Below are 24290 nucleotides of genomic sequence, written 5' to 3'. Positions count from 1 at the left end.
GTTGACTAAGTACATGCAAAGCATCTATAAGAGCATACTGGAGGGAAAGCCTGTTTATTTCCACTTGATTACTGTAAGTTATTTACTTGTTTTTACATGCTCATGCTTTAATGAACAATTCACATGCATCTACTTCCACTACTAAGGATGATAATAATCTTATTTTATTTTTAGATGAAAAAGATGTTTCGTTCTTACTTAAATTAGATAAAAAATTTGATAATATATTTCTTGTTGGTAAAGAAAAAATTGAAGAAATATATAGAGATATATATTATAATTGTAGAAATAATATAGGATTTGATTCTATAGGAACTAGTAGAGAAATAAGAAAGGTAGAAGATATCATAACCAAACATAGAAATATACAAGAAGAAATTTCAGAAGGATTATTTAAAGGATATATAACCAAGAAAGGTCAACCTATAATCTTTGAAAAACTATTAAAATATAAAGAATATTTAAAGGTGCTCAAAAAATTGAAAAATATAGATATAGGTCCTGATTGATAAATCCTTAAAGATATAGGATATATCTTACAAATAATTTTAGTAAGGGTAAAATAGTACTTTTCATAGGAAAGGCTATTGTGGAAAATAGACTCAATAATTCAGCCATTATAAAAACTAAAACTACCCCCCATATCGAGATGAGCATATAAAAATTTTGTATCTTTGATTCTTTAATTTTTGTATCTTTGATTCTTTTTATTTATGAATTGTTTTAGGTGGAATAAAATGGAGGTTTTAATATCAAAATAATTAAAATTTTTAAATGAATTTTAAAGACTATCTTGCTTTATTTTTTGAAACGCAGTACACTCTCCAACTCTCGTTCTTCGAATTTGGTGATTTGATATGATGGATAATGATCGTATCTTTTATTTTAATTGAGAAAGAATAAAAAAACAAATAGAGGCTAACCCTTTCTACCGTTTTCTTTTTTACATTTCACCTCCATTACCGCCTCTTTATCTCACCCTCGCCTGTGAGGTAGAGTAGAGGGGAAAAAACCAGAGGGCTGTACCTAAACCCATTCCTTTTCCCATTATAGATCATACTATTCTTCAAACACGATTTTTCCCCCTATTATATCCGAACTTCATTGAAAAGGATTCTAGAGAAAAAATCGGTACCTTTTCTTCGCATCTTTAGGTATATTTCTGGTGCTATTGACAAAATTTTTTTTACTCTTTTTTCCCCCTGATATGGTGGACTGTTGGTATGGGCACATTTAATATGTTTGCAGCCAGAAAAGAAGAAGGATATTAAACAAATAAAGAGTTGAAAGATGTGGAAACTCCGTCTGTGTATATCTGAGAAAGATCTGATCTTAAATGGGTTAACTTTTTCATTTTGAAATTATTTAGATGAGAACAGATAATTACTTGCATAAGTTGATGACTGTTCTTGTCTGATAATTATATTTTTGTTTTCCTTAATAGGATTCGGAGTATTTACCCAAGATGATTAGAGAAATAAATCAAACTCTTTTGTTTAACATTTATAGTTTTTTTCTACATTTTCCGAAGTGCCCTCACTTCTGTTGCATTGATTTTGGTTTGACTTCATTGACATTTTGTGTTTCCTGAAGCACGGTATCGTTTGGGATGGATTTCTAGTCACTTACGGTTTAATAGTGTTTCTTTATCTTTATCTCTTGTTAGAACATTGTATTGGTTTTACATTTTTAAGTTAGTGTTTGGCTTTTTATTTTTTCCATTGGTTTTAGGCAATAATGCGGAAAAAGGTTAAGAAGAAGGCAAGCAGTGGTCAAAAGGAGAAGAAAGGCTCTTCTGCTTCTCCAAAACCAATTTCCCAACAAAGCATTGACAATGTTAAAATTTCTGAGAATGGAACTGCAGTTGTAAATGATAGAAAAGTATGTTCACATATCACCAAGGGAATTAATTTGGAGAAAATTTCTTCTAAACTTGAGTCTTTAGAACCTATTGCATGTGAAGATTGTCGAGTTAGTGTGGCAGATAGATGGGCAGGTAGGGGAAAAGCTAAGCACGGGAAGAAGGGAGAGAGGGGTTCAAAAGCGGAGTCTAAAGCAATTTGGGTTTGTTTGGAATGTGGATTTTTCTCCTGTGGAGGTGTGGGATTCCCAACCACGCCTCAAAGTCATGCAGTTCGACATGCAAAACAACAGCATCATCCATTGGCTGCCCAATATGAAAATCCTCAACTGCAGTGGTGTTTTCCTTGCAATACATTAATTCCTGCTGAAAAATCAGGTGAACACAATGACGTCTTACATGAAATTGCAAAAATGCTAAAGGAGCCACCTTCTGAAAGGTCCAAAGCAGATGTTGAGGATGTTTGGTTTGGGACTGGCAGTGTGACTAGTGGAATAAAAGAACACACTTTGTCAATTGGTTCATGTGGAAGTGGCAATTATTCAGTTAGAGGTATTGTTAATTTGGGGAATACATGCTTCTTTAATTCAACTATACAAAATTTATTGGCTATAAATAAATTGCGGGATTACTTTTTTAAATTAGATGAATCTGTTGGTCCTCTTATTGCTGCTCTGAGAAAGCTTTGCCTTGAAACCAGCCCCGAAGCTGGTACAGGAAGTGTGATAAATCCAAGATCATTATTTGGTAGTTTTTGTTCCAAGGCTCCCCAGTTTAGGGGATTTCAGCAACATGATAGTCATGAATTTCTTAGATGTTTGCTTGATGGATTGTATACTGAAGAATTGAGTGCAAAAAAGCACATTAATTCATCTCAGGATGATGGGAAGTCTACCATCACAGATCTCACTTCTGTGCATGCTCTATTTGGTGGACAACTTTCTAGCACAGTTAGTTGTTTGGAATGTGCACACTCTTCAAAAGTTTATGAGCAATTTTTGGACTTATCATTGCCAGTTCCTACTAAGAAGCCTCCATCAAAAAAGGTGCAGACAGTCTGTCGAGGCAAGAAACCGAAATTGCCTCCAAAGAGAAGCAGAAAGATTTGCTCCGAAGTCAGTAAAGACACATTTATACTACCAGCTCGCAGTGTTGCTGGCCAATTAAGCGGTGACAACTCATCAGATGAGCTTCAGTCTACTTCCCTTCCAGCAGAGCAATTGGCGGCTTCAGATTCCACTAGCACAAATGACATAGCTAATGATATGGGTTTGTCACTCTGGGATATTTCAGCTATGGAAAGGGCTGATTACCAGCAAGCAACTGAGAATGTTGGAGGGAAGTCAAGTTCTTCGGATAGTTTTACATGGTTAGATTACCTCGAGCCTAATGCAGCATCAAATATCATTGATATGGCCTTAGAGATTGATGATCATTCTGGAAAACAGGATTCAGCTAATGAAAATGCTCATCAGAACAATGGCATGTTTCTGAATGCTCTGGAATCTAGTACTGATTGCAATTTACAACATTTGAATTCAACACCTTCCTCAGACAATGTGACACTGTTGGACTCTCTTGGGCAAGGTATATCAGCTAGCGAGAGTAATTTGCTTGCACAATCTGATGAGAAATGTTTGCCCAAATGTTCTGTAATCAAGGAAGCTTTTCAGGATGGTACTGATTTAGAGCGTAGCTCAGAATCCTCTAATCAGGTTTTCCGTAAAGATTCAAATCCTGATATTAGTTCTTCGAGGGATGAGGAATTGCCATTACAGATTCAAGATTCTGAAGTTCTGCTGCTTCCTTACAAAGAAGATTACCCATCTATTGAGGAAGTATCAAAAAGAGAAATTGAGGTCTCATCAACTCTTTGTAATGAACAAGATTCCTTAGATTTTGATGGCTTTGGAGACTTGTTCAATGAACCTGAGTCTGTGGCGGACAGCAATATTACTGTTTGTGAAGCAAGTGAAGTCATCAAAAGTGGATTTGGTGTTGGAAATAGCAGTGATTCTGATCCTGATGAGGTTGATACTACTGATGCTCCAGTGTCTGTAGAGAGTTGTTTAGCTTATTTCACAAAGCCAGAGCTTCTCTCCAAGGATGAACATGGTTGGCAATGTGATAATTGCTCAAAAGTTTTGCAAGAACAAAGGATTAGATTGAGGAAATTACGGAAAGCTAGATCAGAAATCGCAGTAGATGGGCTTAACTATAGAAATGCAAGTGATCCATTGACTGACAGTGGAAATTGCGCTGAAGTAAAACATGTGAATGGGAATGAGGTTATTGATAATAGAAATTCAACTGTTAAAAATTATCCACAAGCTGAGATGTATCCAATAGATCCCCAATTAGAAGACAGAAAATCTGAGAGTGTAAGTGTCTGTCCAGGTCCAGCTAAGGTTTCAACTTCGAGTTACCAAAATGGTGTTTATTTCATTGAAAATGAGGTCAGTGGTGAAAGTAGCATCGATACAACTCTGTCTGGAGAGACTGATAAGTTTGCTGAACAAAGTGAATCAGAAGTAAGGAGGGAAGGCAATGTGGATTCAGAAAAGTTGAAAGTGAAGAGGGATGCAACTAAGAGGATACTCATAGATAAGGCTCCTTCTATCTTGACAATCCATTTAAAGAGGTTCAGCCAAGATGCTCGAGGTCGATTGAGTAAATTGAATGGCCATGTGAATTTTAAAGAGAAAATTGATCTCAAAAGATACATGGATCCCAGGTGCGATTTTGTTTGTTTGTGGATAATCCGTTCAGTTTTTTCTTTCCTAATGCTAACAAGATTTACTTCTCTGTCATCAAAGTTTCCAATGAGAAAATGCTGCTTTATTATTGGGTGAAGGAAAAAGTAAACCTTTTGTTTCTGTAACTATTGAAATGGATAATATTTCCTCCACGTTTATGCTGTTAGCACCTGAAGTAGTTGCTTTTATCTTTCATAAATTGATTTAAAGTGTTGACTACTTTCATTGATATTTCATCATGAGAGAACATCAATTTATTAAGAGTGCAAAATGTCGGCAAGATACATTGCTCGCAGGAAATAGGCAACAGAAGTGTCTGTATTTAAAATAGCCTCATTAAGCTTAAAATGAATAATATTTATCCCTATCATTAAATATATGTTGGTCAACAAAGTAGATTTTCATCTTCACTTGTATTATCTGTCCGGAGAGAGATTGTTAATGTTTTTGGAGAATATCTTACAATGACTTTGTCTTCAACATGTTTCTTCTGCATTAATTCTTGGGCTTCAGAGGCAGCAAGGTTGTGCAGGGGATTGAGGGATTTGGTGGTTTAACTTTTAACTTGACTTGTTATTTTAGGAATTGAGAACTTCTCGTCCTTTTTAATTTTATATAATCCTTCTATAAATAAAAAAATTGTTTTCATAAAAAATCCTGAACATGTTAAAATATAATCTGTTTCTGTCAAGCAAAATGTAGAGTGTATGACATTGTCCTTTGCCTAAACTTGGTAGTGAATAAAGCCCAGGTTATTAATATCCCTGCCGAGGATGCAATATACAAATACCTTGTCTATCCCCCCTGTTTTCCAATATAGTATTTAAGTGATCTAATACCTTCTCATCAACTGCTAGACTGGTAAACACTAGATTGGAAAGTACTCTTTTGGAGGTTGAACTCCTGTTGAATGTCTCTTAAAAGCCAATTCTGTATCGAATATCCACAGTGATTGAAACTTTTGCTAATTCTTTTCGCACATTTCTCATGCCTACAATTTATCAACATACATTCTGACAGAATTTGAGATACATACAGCTTGAATTCCATATATACAATGACTTCTTGTTTGCAAGCTCTCTGTACCTTTTTTTTTTCTTGTTCCAGTACTTCGCCTAGAATCCCCTATTGGAAAAGCTTGATAATTTGGCAAAAATAATTTTGCAGCTTTTTAATTCTGTTGGGCATCTCAAGAGTGACATTAGTTAGGCATTTTGTTTCATAGATCAGACATGTAAGAGTTCCTGTCCGATTCTTAGTATTTCTTTAAGGTCGTCAAGTTCCATGAATTATATGGAAAACCAAAAAGTTAGAAGCTATGGCATATAACTGGTGCTAGCTTTAAATGCCGGATTATGTGAATATACTTGTATTATTTGACGACATCAATCTTATTTGAAAATTGATATTAAATATATATTGACAGAAATATTTAGCATCTCTGACATGTTACTTTTGGCCTCGTGTGTATAGTCATAGGTTGAATCTGGGGCCTTTCAGAATGCGTATTTATTTTCATATTTTCAGTTTGACTTCACCGGTTCCAGAAACCTTCCTTTGTCAAATGAGTTAATGGGAAAACCAGCCATTTCTTCTCGTATTTGCGTGGTTCATGGGTTACCTGCTATTTGACTGAGAGAATGCCTGGGTTAAGTATCTATGGAATCCCGTAGCAAGTTTACTTCTTTATTCCATGATGATTTGACATGGTGTATTGAAAAGAAAACACACTTTTATGATCTCATCCAAAGCGGAGCATCTTTTACAATGCTTTCTTACTTTACATAGCTGTATTGTTTCTGCCTTGATGGATTCCTCATATTTGTATTTCTATAGTGTTGATTGAGTATATTGCTTTTGTATAGAAAACCTTCTCGGGCATATAGTGATACTGCTTCGATTCCTGTCAAAAACATAATGTTAATACTGCATTACTGAGAAGAATAAAGGTTTTACAAATGCTTTGAGAATTTTGTTGGCTTCTAAATTCTTATCTCTGTACTGACTTGAGGATAATAGTCTTTAAAAACAACTTAACACTCTTGTAACGTTCAATTAGTTCTCTAATCTGATCAGGGAATGGAAGAAGTTCCTGCCTCATATTGATAACGCCTCTGTTTGTTCTGCTCGAAGTGTATCTTGATCTTTGTGTGTCTAAACAACTTTGCAGAAAATGTTAACACCAAATCTTTGAAACCCCATCTGATATTCTACTCATGTAATCTACAGTTGCGCTGAGAGAGGCGTGTACGAGTATCGTCTGATTGGAGTGGTGGAGCATTTGGGGACCTTGAGAGGTGGCCACTATGTTGCGTATGTAAGAGGAGGTGCCAAAAGCGAGAATGGAGATTGCATGTGGTATCATGCCAATGATGCTCATGTGCACGCAGTTTCCTTGGAAGAAGTTCTTCGCTGTGAAGCCTACATTTTATTTTACGAGCAAACTTGAGGAAGATCTCATTTTTCTTTCTTTTCTTTTTGTTGTGAAGTTGAGGGGGGGCGGGGGGCGGGGGTAGATGAGTGTACAATATCAAAAACTTAATAGTCAATACACAATTTTTTGAGGTGAAAAATGGTTGAAAGCGTATAATTCTAAATTTTGGCCTTGGATAATATTCTTTTCTAGTTTTTTGGAGAAAGGTCTTTAAGTTTGGGGTTGGATGTTACATATATTTTACATGTTACTAGAATAGTAATGAGTTGCATTAAAAATGTTGTAATGTCTTTCTTCTGCCCCAAATGTTGCAGGGATTAGGAGAAATAAATGGGAATTGGGTGAGGAAGGAGAATAGTATTTATGCCTTGGACTCTTATTTATGTTTAAACAAAATAAATAATTGTGAGAAATGGAGATATGATACCTAAAAAACGGCGAGATGCGACCTAAATTTTCTAGCCCGCAAAGAGTAGCCATTTAAAGGTATCAAAATAGGGCCTGACTCTTAGGATTGTAGGTCGTCCTAGTGGATTGTTGTTGTTCGTAGCACAATTTCTGATATTAAGGATGCTCAGAAGAGATGTTATTATACTCATGTGACTGTTAAAGTAGTTGATTAATATGCTTTTTTCAAAAATAATATTAGCATTTTGATTGTCATTCCTACATCATTGCCGTCACTAATTTCATTTTGCAATTCAAGTGAACATATTCATTTAATCTCTTGTACTTTCACTTGACAAGATATGAGTTGCCTTTGGCAAAATATGTCGCGACATTATTTGATTTGACACATGGTACCTCCACTTCATTGGGGTGCCTTCTGAACGTATTCTCAAGTGAATAACTGTACTCTCTTGCTACTAATGTGTTTAGCATTGAATTTTAGTTATCATCTACACATCCTAAATACAGCAAATGAGGAGATAGAAAAGGTCCTATTAGACTAACTGAACTAGGTCAATGGAGAATTCGAAGCAAAAGACAATTAGAGGCTCACACAGTGCAAGTTACTGATGATGACAACAGTTTTAACCTATTTTTAGAGTCTTTCAACTCTTATCCAGGTACATGTGCCACAACAATAGCATTGTTAGCGTCTAGTGCATTCTTTCTTTAATCGGAGCTGAGATTTTTCCTTTTATCTTAATACGCTGTTAAAAAAAAAAAAAAAAAGAAAAGAAAAAAAAGAGGAAAAAAAAAAAAAAAAAAAAAAAAAAAAAAAAAAAAAAAAAAAAAAAAGAAATGCCAAAAGATGGTGTGCCACCGAACCATAGTATGAAGAGGAGTAGAAGGAAGAGTCATAGAAATACCAAAAGAGGGAGCAAGCTGTGTGTCAGCATGCCAATGTAGTGGTCGAAACAATCCTTTAGTGTGAAGGAAGGAAATCATACGATATACCCTCCAAATATTCGTTTGGGTCTCATGGGTTTATCCCTATGTTTTGCATCATTCCTCTCTATCCATATGAACCAGAAGATTAGTAGAGGAATAATGATACGAATATGCCCACTCCGTGTAAACTGTCCAAAAAATTGCCATCTAAGAAATCTCTGTCTAATGCTTTCACTAGCAATCATGGGGATCTAGAAAAATGCTGCCAAATCTGATGTGAAATATTGCTACCAGTGAAAGTATGACTGATGGTCTCAAATTTAGAATGACACTGGTACTAAGAAGCCAGTTGATTGCCTATCCTCCTTTGAATAATCACTGAAATTAAATCCTGCCATAATCTTCAATAGAAGAATGAGACTTTGGTAGGTATGATAGGGCTCCAAAGTATACGAAACAAGTCCTTCACTGGCCTACTAGAGCGAATCAACTGCCAAGCTGACTTGGTCGTGAGTATACCATCTGATGTAGCCCACCAAAAAATATGATCTGGTGGAGTTTATGTTTATACGTGTGTTTTTGTGCTTGAATAATAGTATTAGATCTCATGCAGAATAAGCATTAGGTTAATTATATTATCAGTAACCACAATTTTAATATATTTTTTAATTACTTAAATAGCCTTTAAGTAAAATTATATAGTCAGGATTTTTAATATACTTTTTAAAAAATAAATTATTGTTAGACCACAAGTTCCTCTATTTTTTTGTGTATGGTTGCTAATTCTTTGTATTTTTCGAACTAGGTTTTCTTTTTCATTGTCTCGTGGAACTTCCTCGAGAATATTTGCTGCCACGTTGAATTGTCTTCCTTCTGATATTGAAAAACCGTATGGCCTCAACCTGTGTCAAGAGTGTATTCTATTCTTTTCTAGAAGGAAAATGAATGTGGGTTTAATTATCTTTGGATCTTCACCATTGTGAAGCAATAGCTAAGAGGCATCAAAAGCTCAGAAAGTGGATACTGTTTGACTCTCTAGTGCACCAAATCTGCCCCTTCAATATGAAAAAAATTCTAGTTTACAGAACTCCCCTTCAATTGGATGCCATTCTAGCTAGGCTTTGGAAGGCAGCAAATCACAGTTTTAAAACCTCAAAATTTCACAACCATTCGACTTTTAGCAAGAATAGTCTCAAAATAATTAGGGTTTTCTTGCCCAAATATCAAACATATTATTCGAATCAAATCATCATCAAAGCTTTTTTTCTTCTTCTTTATCTTCCCCTTCCTTGAAAAAACAATTAAGAAAAAAAAAAGGTTTATGAGTACACCACAAGACACATATTTTTTTTTTTTTTTAATTATGAGTATATTTGTAAATTTATTGTGGTGTATATTAAAAGTGTATTTTAAATGTGGCGTCATTATAATGTAGTGCACTTAATAAATTTTGTGGTGGTAATATAATTACCCTAAAAATTAAGTATTTAGATGATAATTTTTTTTTTTTTTAAGAAATAAGGGTACGAGGGGTAATTTCAACTTAAATAAATTTAAAAACCGAACAAAAATCGTTAGCCCACCTAAGCATTTTGTGGTATCACATTGGATTGGACATTACTTAATGAAATTATCATTTATATAGTACTAAATTTAATTAAATTTAGTAACTAAATCAATCAAAAATAGTATTTTATGTTATAAATTAGAGAGAAAAAGATAGAAAAATAAGAAAAGTCTATAAACTTATGTATTTTATTAAAATCCAAAGCCTCATATTTATAGTGAAGAATTATAGCTAAAAGGGATATAACAATCACAATGACTTGTGTTGCACGGATATAAAGGTCATTCATAAATACTACTATATTTACAACTCCCTCTCGAATGACTATTTACATAACCACTATCCCAATAAAATATAATTTCGCAAAAATCTGATGGGAGAAAAATGCCAACAAATGAAAAGACTAAAATTAATTTGGAGTAATAAAATGTTGCCTCATTAAAATATTATCAAGAAAACCCAATGGAACAAAACGTGATTGAAGGAAAGAGATTACATCTACTCCTTTAATTTTAATTTTTGTATCAAGCAATACATGTCTTGTATATCAATGTCTTCAATGTTGACGTTTTTAAGAAAATTTAGTGGGATAAAACTTGTTGATTGTATAACATGGCGATTTGAAAAATAGCTCTTATTGACATTTTCAAGAGTCTCATATAAATAAAAACATTATTTTGAGGGTAAATATCTTGTATGTTATGGACGCCAATTGCACAAAGAATATATCTCGTTATAACCTTAATAGGAAAAATCCTATGAAAAAATTCTAATTAAGAAAAAAGAGTACATTATTTTTTTAAGTATGCTATCAAAACTATCTCATTAAAAACCTTATTAGGAAAATTCAATGGGACAAAACCTTGGTTAAAGGAAAAAGTGTATAACTCGTATTTACTCACCCTCATGATAATATTACTCGATTTATATACTTCAGGCCTAAAATATTTCAAAATAACATTAGTAGTCATGCTAGATGAGTTAGCCAATCAAATATATTTGATGCACATCAAATTTCATGTATTGTTGGACTAATAAAATAGAGATTTGTGATTAAATCAACCACACAAATTTATCTATTTACTCAAGTCTTCACAAAATTCGTTATATAAAGAGTCGTACATTTCATATTACGACTTTATATTCTGCCACTAAAACACTTAATATATAATTATATAATAATATACATATAATAGATATTTATAAAACAAAATTCACCAACGTAGTATTTTAATCTAATTAAATGGTTAAAATCATACCATACATGAGAAAATTAAACTTGGGGCTTTACAATTTTCATTTCATATAAGTATACACTTTTAGGCGTTTGGTCTTTAGATCCATAAATTTCAGGTTTTTCTAGTAATTCAATTTACTAGGGTTGCACCCATTTATTTTGCCAATTATTTTTTTGATCGATATGCTCCGATAAATTTATTTTGATTCTTCGCTATTCATATATGATACAATACATCATATACAAAATTGTTGTCGATAACTTTTTCCTTTTCGATTATATTTCTTTTGCATAACGACATAACTTATAAAGATATTTCAATTTTCAACATATCAAATATCTGAACTTTTTCTGGGGTTTTGTAATTTATTATGTCTAAACACTCATCAAGACTATATGGCTCCTTAATGAGACAATCTTTGCTAATTTTTGGAGACTTTTGTATTATAAGTCAATATCATCACGCGTCAAGCGTGCCATAAATTTAACAAATAGTCATCTAGGACTTTAACTCAAATTGGATCATTTAAAGCTGGTGAGTGAGATATTATTATTCTCTTTGGTTAGTAAATGTATCTAATTAAATTATCTTTCGAATTTATGGTTTGAATTATCTTTTGCGAGGATCTAAATAATATAATGATGCATTAAAATATTACTTTCAACTTCTTAATTTCTTCCCCTGATGTTGAAAAAATTGTTAATTCAAGTTGACAATCAGCAAATCGCGTTATAAAATATCACTCATTAGGACTTGAGATATTATATGAGGATTCAAAGCCACGCATTTATTCTTAGCATTCTATATGTTTCATCTTAGTGCATTATGATGGATCAATTTTACATATACTACACTATCAAAATAATTAGATAGAAAAATTAGGTTCAGACCATAAGTTAATTATAATAGGAAGAACAATGATGTTGGCATGATGCTTAATAGCATTCCCTAAACAAAAATGAGAAGTACTTTTTTATCAATTAAATTAATTGGAGGCATTTAAAAAAATAATAGTATTAAATCATTTATCGACATCTTAACTAATACTTATTAAAAAGTTGAGATTTAGGATCACCAGTAGTAATAAGACACACCTCGAGATTGTATAATTTGAAAATTATGCTCATAATTTGAGCAGTAATTTTGCAAACTTCAAGTTACGAACATCATACAATCATCTAGTATTTGTATCAAATTTATTATATACAAATAATATCTAGAAGGTCAACATGAATGGTAATGAAGCCCATTTATCGCCTTGATTAATTTTTAGAAATATAGGGAATTCAATTCCTATTTTAGCTTGTAATGGTTGATAAAAAAAAATTAAATGAAAGAGAACAGGCATCATATAGGATTTCATCGGATTGAAGAATCTTCTGGTTCTTCATTGAATATCCTTTTGAATTTTTAATTTTGCATTATAATTGATCTAGTGATTGCCCAATTGGTCATATAAAACAATAAAATCAAATTGAACTTCTTGTTCAATATACTATTTGTTTCAATTATACCACACATTTTAGAAACTTAATATGTTTCTTTTTCATTTGGTGAAAAATAAATTACTAGCTGTAAGTTTATTCCTTCACATCACACAATATTGACTTTTCTAGAGTCTCAAAATAATATTATTCAGGATATTGATATTAATAAATTTATTGCTTCTTTATAAGCAATTTAATTAAAATTGCAATTCTTTAGGATCAATACAATATCTACACTGAAATGTCTAAATTGTGATTCTTAAAAAATAACCACATAATATTCTTCAACAATATTAAAAAATATAAAATTTTGCTTACTTCAAAGCAACACAATATTTTTTTAGAGTAATTAATTTGCATTAATTGATTCAAACAATTTTGCAATATTTTTCTGAAATATTTAAATGTCTATATCGTATTTCGTTTCAGAATAATAATAATAATAATAATAATAATAATAATAATAATAATAATAATAATAATAATAATAATAATAATAATAATAATAATAATAATGTTCAATAGTTATAACATATTATTATTTAGAGTAATAAATTACGTAAGGACTTACTCTTGAGGAATATAACATTATTTATGTTAGACCTTGTATTATTATGCTTTTCAAGAGCAAGTAAAATCTAACTAGAATATTACTGAAATTTATAATGTGCTACTTCGAGAACACGTTATATTTTACTATTACTTATTCAAGAGTAGTATGTCAATATTCTTCTAGAATATTACAAAATTATAATTCATACTTTTCAGAAACAAATCATATTCTTTTGAAATATTTTGCTACTTCAAGAGCAATAACATGATGTATTATCAATTTAAAGTTTATAAAGGAGCATCGATAAATATTTAATCAGTTTAAAAACATTAACTACCATAGAAACAGAATATGATATAAAAATTAATTACCAAATATGAATTTTTTTTTATAAAAATTAATTATCAAACATGAATTAGGAAAAAAAATCTCCATATGTACAAGTTAAGAAAATTGACTATATCTTTTATTGACTAAATCTTTTACCAACACCCAAAAGATATCAACACATGCACGTGAATTCCACATGTACAAAAATTCAAAGTAGAATTAGATGCAGAACTAATAAATGGCAAAGAAAAAGAAGCAACCTTGTTATGATATATATGTACATCAAAAGAATTTACAAGTTACCAAAGTAATTTTGTTACACGTGCTAGATGATTATAATTATAAAACTTATTACTTTCTAACTAATTTACTTTTCAGTAACATGTTATAAATTAGGAAGAAAAAGAGAGAGAAATAAGAGAAGTCAATAGATTTATGTGTTTTATAAAAAACCAAAATCCCATATTTATATAAAAGAACCATGCTTATAAATGATACAACATTCATAATGATTAGGGCTACATAGGTATAAAAGTGATTCATAAATATTAATAACATTTTAAACATTATCTTAAAATTATGTTAAAACTTTTCTCATGTTTGAAAAAAATTATAAGTTCATTATAATATAAATTAATGTCAAAACTATCAATAGTAACTTTACCCAATTAAATTATCAAATTTTGTGGAGATAATTACTTAGTTTCATTATAATCTTATTAAGGCACTATTTGGTACTGTTAAAAATCTAAATTAAAGTCAAAAATGAATTTTAACTACACATTTCATAGCACCCCAAAATTTTCAATCACACATTCTTCAACTTTCATCAAATTTTGCTAAAAATTTGATTTTAAATCTCTTTTAGAACAGAGCTAAAATTTTCTCAAAAATGCAATTTATGTCTCTGTTTATGAAATTATAGTGATCTTCCCCTTGTCTAGGAAGAAATGTGCTTGATTCGAACCTTGTAAGTGTGCTTCCAAAACTTGTGTTGAAATCGTATATGTGAAATGCGACTATATTAGTAAAAACGTTTTTCATTGGATTGAGACATGTGGCTTCAATCTTCTCAATCCTGATTGTTGGATGCTGCTTCTGGATGGTTATTGGACCTTATCTCATGTGTGCCATTTCATTTGGCAACTAGTCGATTCATATCATCTGGCTGTTGTTTTTGAGAGAGAAACAAAGAAAGTCTCTCGACTACTAGGGTTTTCATCCTTGTTCTTCATCTCTCAAATTCCTAATTTGAGAATTGCGATATGTAGTATTTATTTTGTGATGTTTTGAGTGAATATTTGTAAGAACAAGAGGGTTCTTTTGAGTTGTTATTTTAGAGGGATTTTTAGAAAATTCTTGGTGATTCTTCATAGATCATTATTGTTTTTGAGTGATGAGTGTTCTTGTGATATCTTAGTGTATTGGTTAAACTTTTGTAACCTTCATTGTCATTTTGGGCTATTTAGTGCAACCGAGCATAATCCACTTTATTGGATGTTCAATGGGGAATGCAGGCGTTAGATGTGATCGTCAAACTTTCAGGGTTTAAATCGAAATAAGTCTCTTGTGTTCAATCTTTGAATTCTACTTATTTTACTTTCTGTATGATCATTTTACTTTGCTTCCTGATACTAGTGTTATGTGAACCTAACCTTACAGTGGTATTAGAGCAATTACCGAGGACTATAGATCTGAAATCTTTGGAACCGTTTCAAAGCAAAACTAAAAGAAAATGACTTTATACAAACTCGAGCAAAATCTTTAATTTTTTGTAAAGTTTATTTAAAAAAATAAGGGTTTCTTGATTTTTCCGTTAATTTTCCGTACTCTAAAACCTCATTGAGACTAATCTTTTTCCAAAGGCTCATATGAAGCCTTTGAAATTTGAGATAAATCAAGTACAAGTGTTTATTGGGAGAATCTTGAAGGATGAATCTTTGAATCATAGTATCGTGATCTCTATTACTATGTTTTGCTTTGAGTTTTGGCTTGCATGTTCCCTACGTGTGCTTGAAATTTACAAAATTTGTGAAATCTTGTACACTTTGTTTACTATTGTGATTTGATTTACACCAAATTGACTATTCCTATTCTTTTCTGGCGGTCTTCAACTTGTGTGTCATACTTTGTTTAACAAATGGCCACTAATAAATTTGAAGTTAGTAAATATGATGGAAAAATTGATTTTAATATGTAGAGTTAGAAAATGAAGGTATTTTAATGCAAATGAGATGTGTTAATGCATTAGATGATAACTGGTCTGTTGACATGATTTCAAGAAATCTAAACTTGAAGAAGTTGAATGGAGTACTATTTTCTTTTATTTGATTAAAAATTTGATAAGAGCAATTGGTGAAACCAAAATTGCTTCTAAACTGTGGGTTAAACTTCAGTCCAAATATATAACTAAAGCCACTCTAGATAAATGTTTTCTCTTGAAACAATTCTTTTCTTTTAAAATGAATCCCTCAGATGTTTTGATTGAAAACTTAAATAGATTACCCAAGACTTAGTCAACTGCGATGGAAACTTTCAAACGATCAGATGGCAATAGTCTTGTTAAACTGCATTAGTGACAGACGTAAAGTTATCTATGTTACTTTAGAATATGATAGAGAAGAACTTACCATTGGCATTATGATCAGTGCCCTAAGAGTTAAGTCTCTAGTGGTGAAAACTGAGTCTAGTAATAGTCAAAACCGAGATATTTTTTTAGCTAAATGTAAAGTTTTTGGTAAATCTAATTATCAATCTAAGTCTTTTAATGAAAATAAAAACCAATGGAGTGATAAGAATAAGTTCCAAAACAATGCTAAAGGCAAAAAATGTCACTATTGTGGAAACTTATGTCATTTTGCTAAAGACTATTATAAGAAGAAAAATGAATCTAATGAAATGAGGTTTGATAATGGGAGTGCTACCTTAATTTATAATAAAGCTAAGACTAAAAATGGTTTAATCCTTGTTAATATGGAAAAGAAACTAAGTGATGAATGGATACTTGACTCGATGTTCATTCCACATGTGCCCACATAAAAACAATTTTCTTGATTTTGAAAAAAAAAATCATTGGTGGGCAATTTATAATGGGAAACAATATTACCTATAAAATTAGTAGAATAGGGACTATAAAACTGTCATAAGATAATGGCAATGTCCTATTCCTGAAAGGAGTCCTTGGATATGTTAGATGACATGGAGTTTAAAATAAATTTGGATCAATGACATACTAAAATCTTAGAAGAAATGATTTTATCATAAGCACCTCTAAGAGACACGATCTCTATTTTTTGAAAGCTAAACCCTTATTTGGCTTGGTTGCTTCTATTTTATATGAGAATTTAACACTTGCAAAACTGTGGCATGAAACACTTGGCCATATTGGCAAAGAGAGTTTGAATTCTTTACAAACTAAAGGAGTTTTTGGAAAATTAAATCTTGGTGATTGTGGTTCTTATGATCAATGTGTGATATGAAATCAAGTCAAATTACATTTTTCGACTGGAATTCCTAAATCCAAAACAAATACTTGGATATTTACACGTTGATTTGCGGGGTCCTGCTATTGTGTGCACGTTATCTTGTTTAAGATATTATTTGTTGATCATTGATAATTTTTTAATAATAATTTGGATTTTCTTATTAAAAACTAAAGATGAGACTTTTTCTGTTTTCAAGAATTGGAAAACTCAAGTTGAAAATCAAATTGGTTATAAAATAAAATTTTCAACAATAGACAATTGTTTGGAGTTTTACAATTATGAATTCAATAATTTTTGTAAAGAAAATGGTATTTTGAGACATACAACTATCACTTGTACACCCCAAAAACAGTGGAACAATTGAAAGAATGAATATGACTTTATTAAACAAAGTTACATGCATGTTTTTAAGTTCTAATTTGCCTAAACTATTTTGGGGTGAAACTGTTAAAACTGTTGCATATCTTTTTAATAGAAGTCCTATTGGTGCTCTAGATTTTGCTGTTCCTGAATCTATTTGTCTTATAATTCTGCGAACTATTCTCACCCGAAAGTATTTGGTTGTGTTGCATATGATCATCAAAACATTGGTGTATTAGAACCTAAATCACTTAAATGTGTTTTTCTTGGATTATGATGAAAATGTTAAATGCCACAGACTATGGATGAAATGTGAAAAAAGTTATAAGGTCATTGTTAGAAAAAATGTCAATTTTAATGAATCTTTGATGCTATGTTTAGAAAGAAAAGAAAATGTTTTAACTAAAAACGATATTCAAATTGAGGTGGAGTCTTCTCATAATGAGTGATAAGTGTATTTTTGCACATTTATTTAGATCACAAACATGACTTAATTACGAGCAAAATATTTAAATTGTGACTTAATCTCATTGAATTCATGCAATGTAAGTGTTTCTGTGGAAATGGTGAAATTCAGGAGAAAAGAGCCGAAAAAGGACTAAATGGAGCAAAGTGATAGTTCAGGGACCAAAGTGCAATTATCCAAAAGATGGTCTGAAGGACAAATCAAGGAAGTGAATGAGCTAAGTACCAATTTGGTGATATTATGAGATGATGGAAATAAAAGAAACAAGCGAAAATGGACTAAAGTTGAAGAAATTAAAAGTTTGAGGATCAAGTTGCAAATAATCCATAGATGAGAAAGGAAATGGAATGAATATTCAAGAGTGTTAGAGGTCAATCAGATGAGGAAAGGAGTCAAGGAGGTGAAATATGGTTGAAGTATTATCAAGTATCAACTTTCAGACGAAAAAGCTATGCTCGTGATTTTTAGTCTCTACTTGAAATCCATTTTTGGCATAGTAAACATCAGAATTTGAGAAAGCCTATGTCTATCACAATTGTAGATCTTTGAATTTTATTTCCAATGCACTTTGAATCACTTCAATCAAAGATCAGAAGAGTAAGTTATGACCAAAATACTAAAAACTGTCTGCGAAAAGAATGACATAACCATACGGTCGCATGGTAGAAACTCCTATGCGGTCGCATAGAGGCATCCCGAGAAATTATTCTCAAATCTTTTTTACTCTATGCTATAGCATGGAAATGTTCTATGCAGTCGCATAGAGCAATTCAGAGATCGAATCTGTAGTTTCCATATTTCGTCGAAACTCTTATGAAAACAAGATATTTAGGGTTCTATATAAACAAAAACTTGATCATAATGAAGGGGACGCCATTTTTAGAAGAAAAAGATAGATTTTGAAGGAGAAAATGAAGAGAGAACAAGAGAAAAATATCGCGCCAATTGAAGAATTGATTGAAACTTGATTCGGGTGACGACGTTTCTTTAACTATTTTTGTATTTTTTTTTCTTTTTAGCATGTTAGGCTAGATTTTTCATGTGCTAGGAGATCGATGTACCATGTAATTTGATCATTAATACTCTAGTTTTGCAATTTGACATTAAGACATATTTCTATTGTTTTGAATGATTTATATGCAATTATTGTTTTCGCAATTAAAGGCCCGTAATTGTGTGAGTTTGAGTGATTTATTTTTGCATTCGAGAGAATTGGAATAGGTTTGACATAATATAAATTATCATAGTGTACGATAGGTGATAAAAATATACCGCTATGCTCTATGTGAATCTTTAAGTGTTCATAAAATCGCATACATTTTTACATATGCACTTGTCATAGAAATATAGGCCGGTGGTATGTAGGAATAGGTTTGATACATCTCAATAAAGAGTATTGGATAGACTTAGGAACATTGATTCGTCACAATTGAAGTGTGTTGTCACATTGTGAAACTAGGATTTTAAAGTGATAATTGCATGGGAAATCGTGATCCTAGTGTGTTTAATTCCTATTGATTACAACAAACGTGCGTTCTCAACATTTGATTTCATTCTAGTGTTAAAAATATTGTTTTGCATATTTAATTTAATTTAATCATAAAATTGCATAATTAGGGTTTTCTTTCCAAAATTAGGGTTTTATTAGGTTCACATTCACTTTAGTAATTTAATTTCGGTTAAGGCGATGATAGGTAAAATTGAACTAATCAATCTCTGTGGGACGATATTCGGACTCATTTAATCCACTTTATTACTTGTTAACGAACCGTACACTTGCGGTAGTTTTAAATCGAAAGAAATAATTTCGTGAACAAGTTTTTGGCCTCCCAAACTTGAACTATTGTTTGTCCTCAAACAAGATAGTGACTTAATTCTGAACAAACATGGCTTAATACCTTACCGTGGCTCAGGATTGTACTAAGTATTTGACTTTATTAAAATTTATTAGTGCAAAAAATGACATCAACCTGTACCTGTTAAATGCATACTTGACGTGTGTGTGTGAATTCATGTCAACATATCAAATTCATGATGGGTTGAGTCCCGACACCAAGTGGTTAAATGTATTCTTACTCGCTCGAGAGATACACAACCCCCAAACTTATTCTTTTCACTCAATTATCCCGGGTTTGTGTTTTAAAATTAGGAGTTTACATAACTGTAGTTCTCACCCTCTCTTAGTTTGGATTAATCTCACTATCACAAGTTTATATTTCAACAAGTGAAGGCTCTCCCAAGTTTGATTGTTTCGACACTCAAGATTAAAATAAGTTACTTGCCTCGCCTCAAAGGTATAGTTTCCTTAACCAAATGTCTAAGGGCTTTTTTTCATGTTGTTGTCTCTCTTTTGTTTTTTTCACTTTCCAATATTTATTTTTATTTTTATTTTTATATCATCTTCTCATTTGCAACCCCTTTAGCGAGCTTTAGGCCAATGACTCTCAAACCAGTTGACTTTAGGGCACTAAGTTTTAAACCTTTACAGGCTTATTCACTCGAGTTATAAAGATTTGATCAGATGACTTTTTATTAACCTCTTTCCCTCTTGCTTTCTATATGACCCCTTTAGCGAACTTTAGGCCGGTGACTCCCAGGCCAGTTGACTTTAGGGTACTAGATTTTGAAATATCCTTATAGGCTTACTTGCTCAAGTCATAAAGGCATGAAAAGAAGTGTCTTATTCTCACAAATTAATTTTATGCCCTTATTGTTCTAGACATTTAGTTTCCAAAATCAACCCCTAATTTAAGATTTTCACCTAATTTTCACATCACTGGTTTAGGCAATCCACACAATAAAATTTGATGCACGGAGCCCCCGTTTCTCTCAATGCTCCCTATAATAGCTCAACCAATTTCAAATTGTCTTAAGGTGATTTACGTGTTAATTCAATAGAGGGTTATCATTCTTTTCCTACTTTATACTCAAAATTCAGTCATTCACCTAACATGTCAAGCATGAATAGTGTGCATAGATAATGTCAAGTATTGCATCACAAGTATTGGTTAATCTATTCAGCACTATATCTACAGTTTATGAATATCGTTTCCAATAATCTCATCATAGCTGGTAAGGCTATCAAGCCCACACAAGCACATAAAACAAGCAATATAGTAAACTGAAGAACCTATGCAAATTATTATTATTATTTTCATAACACTCAACAAGCACAAGCAAATGTATTGATGGAATATGAATAATACACGATAAATGGATGCCAAAATCTAAGTGTCACATTTATATCAAATTATGCCACCCCCAAACTTATACATAACCTTGCCCTCATTGTTGAAATAAAGTAAAAGTTCAAATACATATAATTGAGGGACAAAATAAACTGAAATAACAAGAAATGGGATAACTAGTACTCCCCTGATCAGTATGGAGGTGGTCGAAAATCGGGACCTGCAATGCCATATGTGGAGCTGACATTCTCTTTTCCTTTTGAGGTCTTTTTGGCGACATCCTACAAAAGTGCAAAGTATGTGTATTATATCTTATGGTGATAATTGATAAACTTGGGTGTGCATGAAGGAATCCATGTGACGCACCATTTTCCCAAACTTATTTCAAGGTGCACGTGTACACTGTTGGCGTGTAAGATACATAAATTATGTCTTAATATAAAGTTCATATCACAAAAATGTGAACCAACAAAGTTTAGCTCTAATCATGCACTTTGTTCAATTTGACCCATGACTGACTAAAACAGGACTTCAACCTTATGACTTGTGCTCAATGCATTGGGACTCGTGTGGATTGTGCTTAGGCTATTTATTGACATGCATGGATGAACGATGACCTAAACTAATAAAAATGTTGAAAAATTGAAAAACTCCTAGACTAATGCAAAATGAAATAAATAAAAGGTAGAGACATTGGGTTGCCTCCCAATTAGTGCTATTTTATAGTCGATAGCTCGACTTTTGGCACAGGTATTTTATGACACTTTAAATATGGCATGGGAGGTCCTACATAGTTTGCTCAATATGGTCTTGTTCCATACTGCAGTTGTCCTCCGAATTTCATCCCTATCTTTCTCCAAGTGGTTTGTCATTCTCTCCTTATTCGTATGAAATCTGACATTGAATGCCTTAATCTCCTTTGAATCAATAAGAACGGATGGAGAGTGTACTATACAGGCCTCATGAGTGTTTGGCTATTTCTTCAACTCAAAATTATAGGGGATTCTTATGTCAAGCACGTCAATCTGGAAATAGCTTTCAAGCTCGTTAGGGTATTTCGTTGCCTTGAAAACATTAAAAGAGACTCGTTCCTCCCCCAACCTTAGAGTTAATTATCTTTACTGCACATCTATGAGGGCTCTTGCAGTAGCCAAAAATGGTCGTCCTAATATGATAGGCACGTCTTTGTCTTCTTCCATATCCAAAATCAAGAAGTCTACTGGGAATATGAGTTTATCCACTTTGACCAATACATCTTGAATAATCCCTCGTGGATGTGTAAGTGATCGATCATGCCTTAGGCTCTCCCAATCCTAGTTTCCTGAAAATAGAGAGCGACATCAAGTTAATACTCGCACCGAGATCACACAATGCTTTATCAAAATAAAAATCACCAATTGTGCTAGGGACAGTGAAACTCCTTGGATCTTTCACTTTTGGTGGGAGTTTTTTTTGGATTCTGACACTGTATTCCTCCGTAAGCATTACTGTCTCATGGTCCTCCAGCTTGCATTTGTTTGATATAATATCTTTAAGAAACTTCGCGTAGCTAGGCATTTGGAATAGTGCATCGGCTAGTGGGATGTTGATATGGAGCTTTTTGAATACTTCTAGAAATTTTTTGTACTGTTGTTCCAATTTTTGCTTCTTCAACTGCTGTGAAAAGGGAATCGGAGGCTCGTATGGGTTGACTGTGACTTTGGCCTTATTCGGTGACTTTTCTGAATTTTCCTTTGGAGTTGATTCCTTTACAACAGTCTCTTCTTCAGCAGGGGAAAATGTCTGTCCAATCACATCCGGTCTCTTGACATGGATTTCAGGCAATTGTACTCCACTTCAAGTTGTAATGGCCTTGGCTTGCTCTTTCGGATTGATTTCTATGTTACTCGACAAGTTACGTGGCGTTCTACCATTCAATGCTATGGCCAATTGCCCCATCCGAGTTTCCAAATTTTTGATCGCTGCATTTTGATTTTGAAGTGTAGCTTCAGTTTTCTCCATGAATTTTCCTATCATATCTTCCAATTGAGGCCTTTTCTCTTGTTGTTGAAATTGTCCGTGTGTCCTATTTTGATTCTTGTTGCTCCAAGAGAAGTTGGGATGCTTCTTCCAACTAGGATTGAAAGTTTCTCCATATTGATTATGTTGTTGGCGTTGTCCCCACTGTGCATAGTCAGCTTGCTCAATTCCTTGCATGAGTATTGGGCATTCCGATGTTTTATGCTCAGCTCCAAATTCCTCACAATTGTTTTTCTTAGCTTGTGCTGCTTGTGATATGCTTTCCACCTTATGATACAGAGAGTCGATTTTTGCAGATATTACTGAATAAGTATCCACCTTGTAGACACCCGGAGTTTTCCTTGGAATCGCCCTCTCAGAAGACCACATAGTTGATGTGCAAGCCATTCTCAAATAATTCCAATGCCCCATCAACTGTTCGTGTGGATATTGAGCCATATGAAGTTGAATCCACCATGCACTTGTGGTATGGAAGTAACCCTGTGTAGAAGAATCGGATTTGGGTCTTTTTATCAAACCTATGTTGAGGGCACTTCCGGAGCATGTTTTTTAATCTGTTCCAAGCTACGTCAAATGATTCGATTTCTCCTTGACTGAATACTGATATGTCATGTCTTAGCTTCGCTATCTTGGCTGGGGGGAAAAATTTTGTGTAGAATTTGTGTGCCAACTCGTTCCATGTAGTGATACTTGTAACCGGAAGTAAATCCAACCATTCAAGTGCTATGTCTCGTAGCGTATGTGGAAACAGCCTTAGCCTAATAGTGTCGTCCGAAATCCCTTGGTATTTGAAATGTTGACACATATCCAAAAATCGAGATATGTGTGTATGTGGATTCTCCTCGACTTTGCCATAAAACTCGTGTCCATTTTGAAATAGCTGTATCACATTGGTCTTCAACTGGAAATTTGGTTGCCCAAACAGTGGACACACTATACTAGATTGACTTTGAATTACTTGAGGAGTCAAAAAATCTCCCAGAATCTCATTTTCTTCGTCCATTGCCTCTCCTTCATTAGCTTGAATGATGGGATTGTTTAGTTCGTTAGCCATTTGTACTTGTGCTTCTCAGTGATCTCTTTGTAGTTGATGAAAGGTGCACTCGATTTCAGGATCAGCTGGAATCAATTCTCCTCCAGTCGATCGCGGCATGCAAATTTGAGAAACAAAACTCGTACGAGCACTGAGATTCAAACAATTTAAATAA

At 32.7% G+C, this 24290-nt stretch overlaps 1 protein-coding gene across 3 annotated transcripts; it reads left to right on the top strand.

Annotated features, from left to right (window-relative positions):
* Positions 1-969: 969 nt before the first annotated feature.
* On the top strand, positions 970-7420 carry LOC111390634 (ubiquitin carboxyl-terminal hydrolase 2-like). Of its 3 annotated transcripts, none has more exons than XM_023015698.1 (3): positions 970-1154; positions 1732-4595; positions 6847-7420. In XM_023015698.1, exons 2-3 carry the CDS (start codon positions 1738-1740, stop codon positions 7064-7066), a joined length of 3078 nt encoding a protein of 1025 aa, XP_022871466.1. In that variant the 5' UTR covers positions 970-1154; positions 1732-1737; the 3' UTR covers positions 7067-7420. The 3 variants fall into 3 exon arrangements, with proteins under 3 accessions (XP_022871466.1, XP_022871468.1, XP_022871467.1); XM_023015700.1 differs by lacking the exon at positions 6847-7420 and adding an exon at positions 6145-6827; XM_023015699.1 differs by having other exon boundaries at positions 970-4595.
* The last annotated feature ends 16870 nt before the right edge of the window (positions 7421-24290 follow it).

Source organism: Olea europaea, unplaced genomic scaffold, assembly GCF_002742605.1.
Source record: "Olea europaea var. sylvestris unplaced genomic scaffold, O_europaea_v1 scaffold701, whole genome shotgun sequence".
NCBI lineage: Eukaryota > Viridiplantae > Streptophyta > Magnoliopsida > Lamiales > Oleaceae > Olea > Olea europaea.
This window is presented reverse-complemented; position numbering and strand designations above follow the sequence as displayed.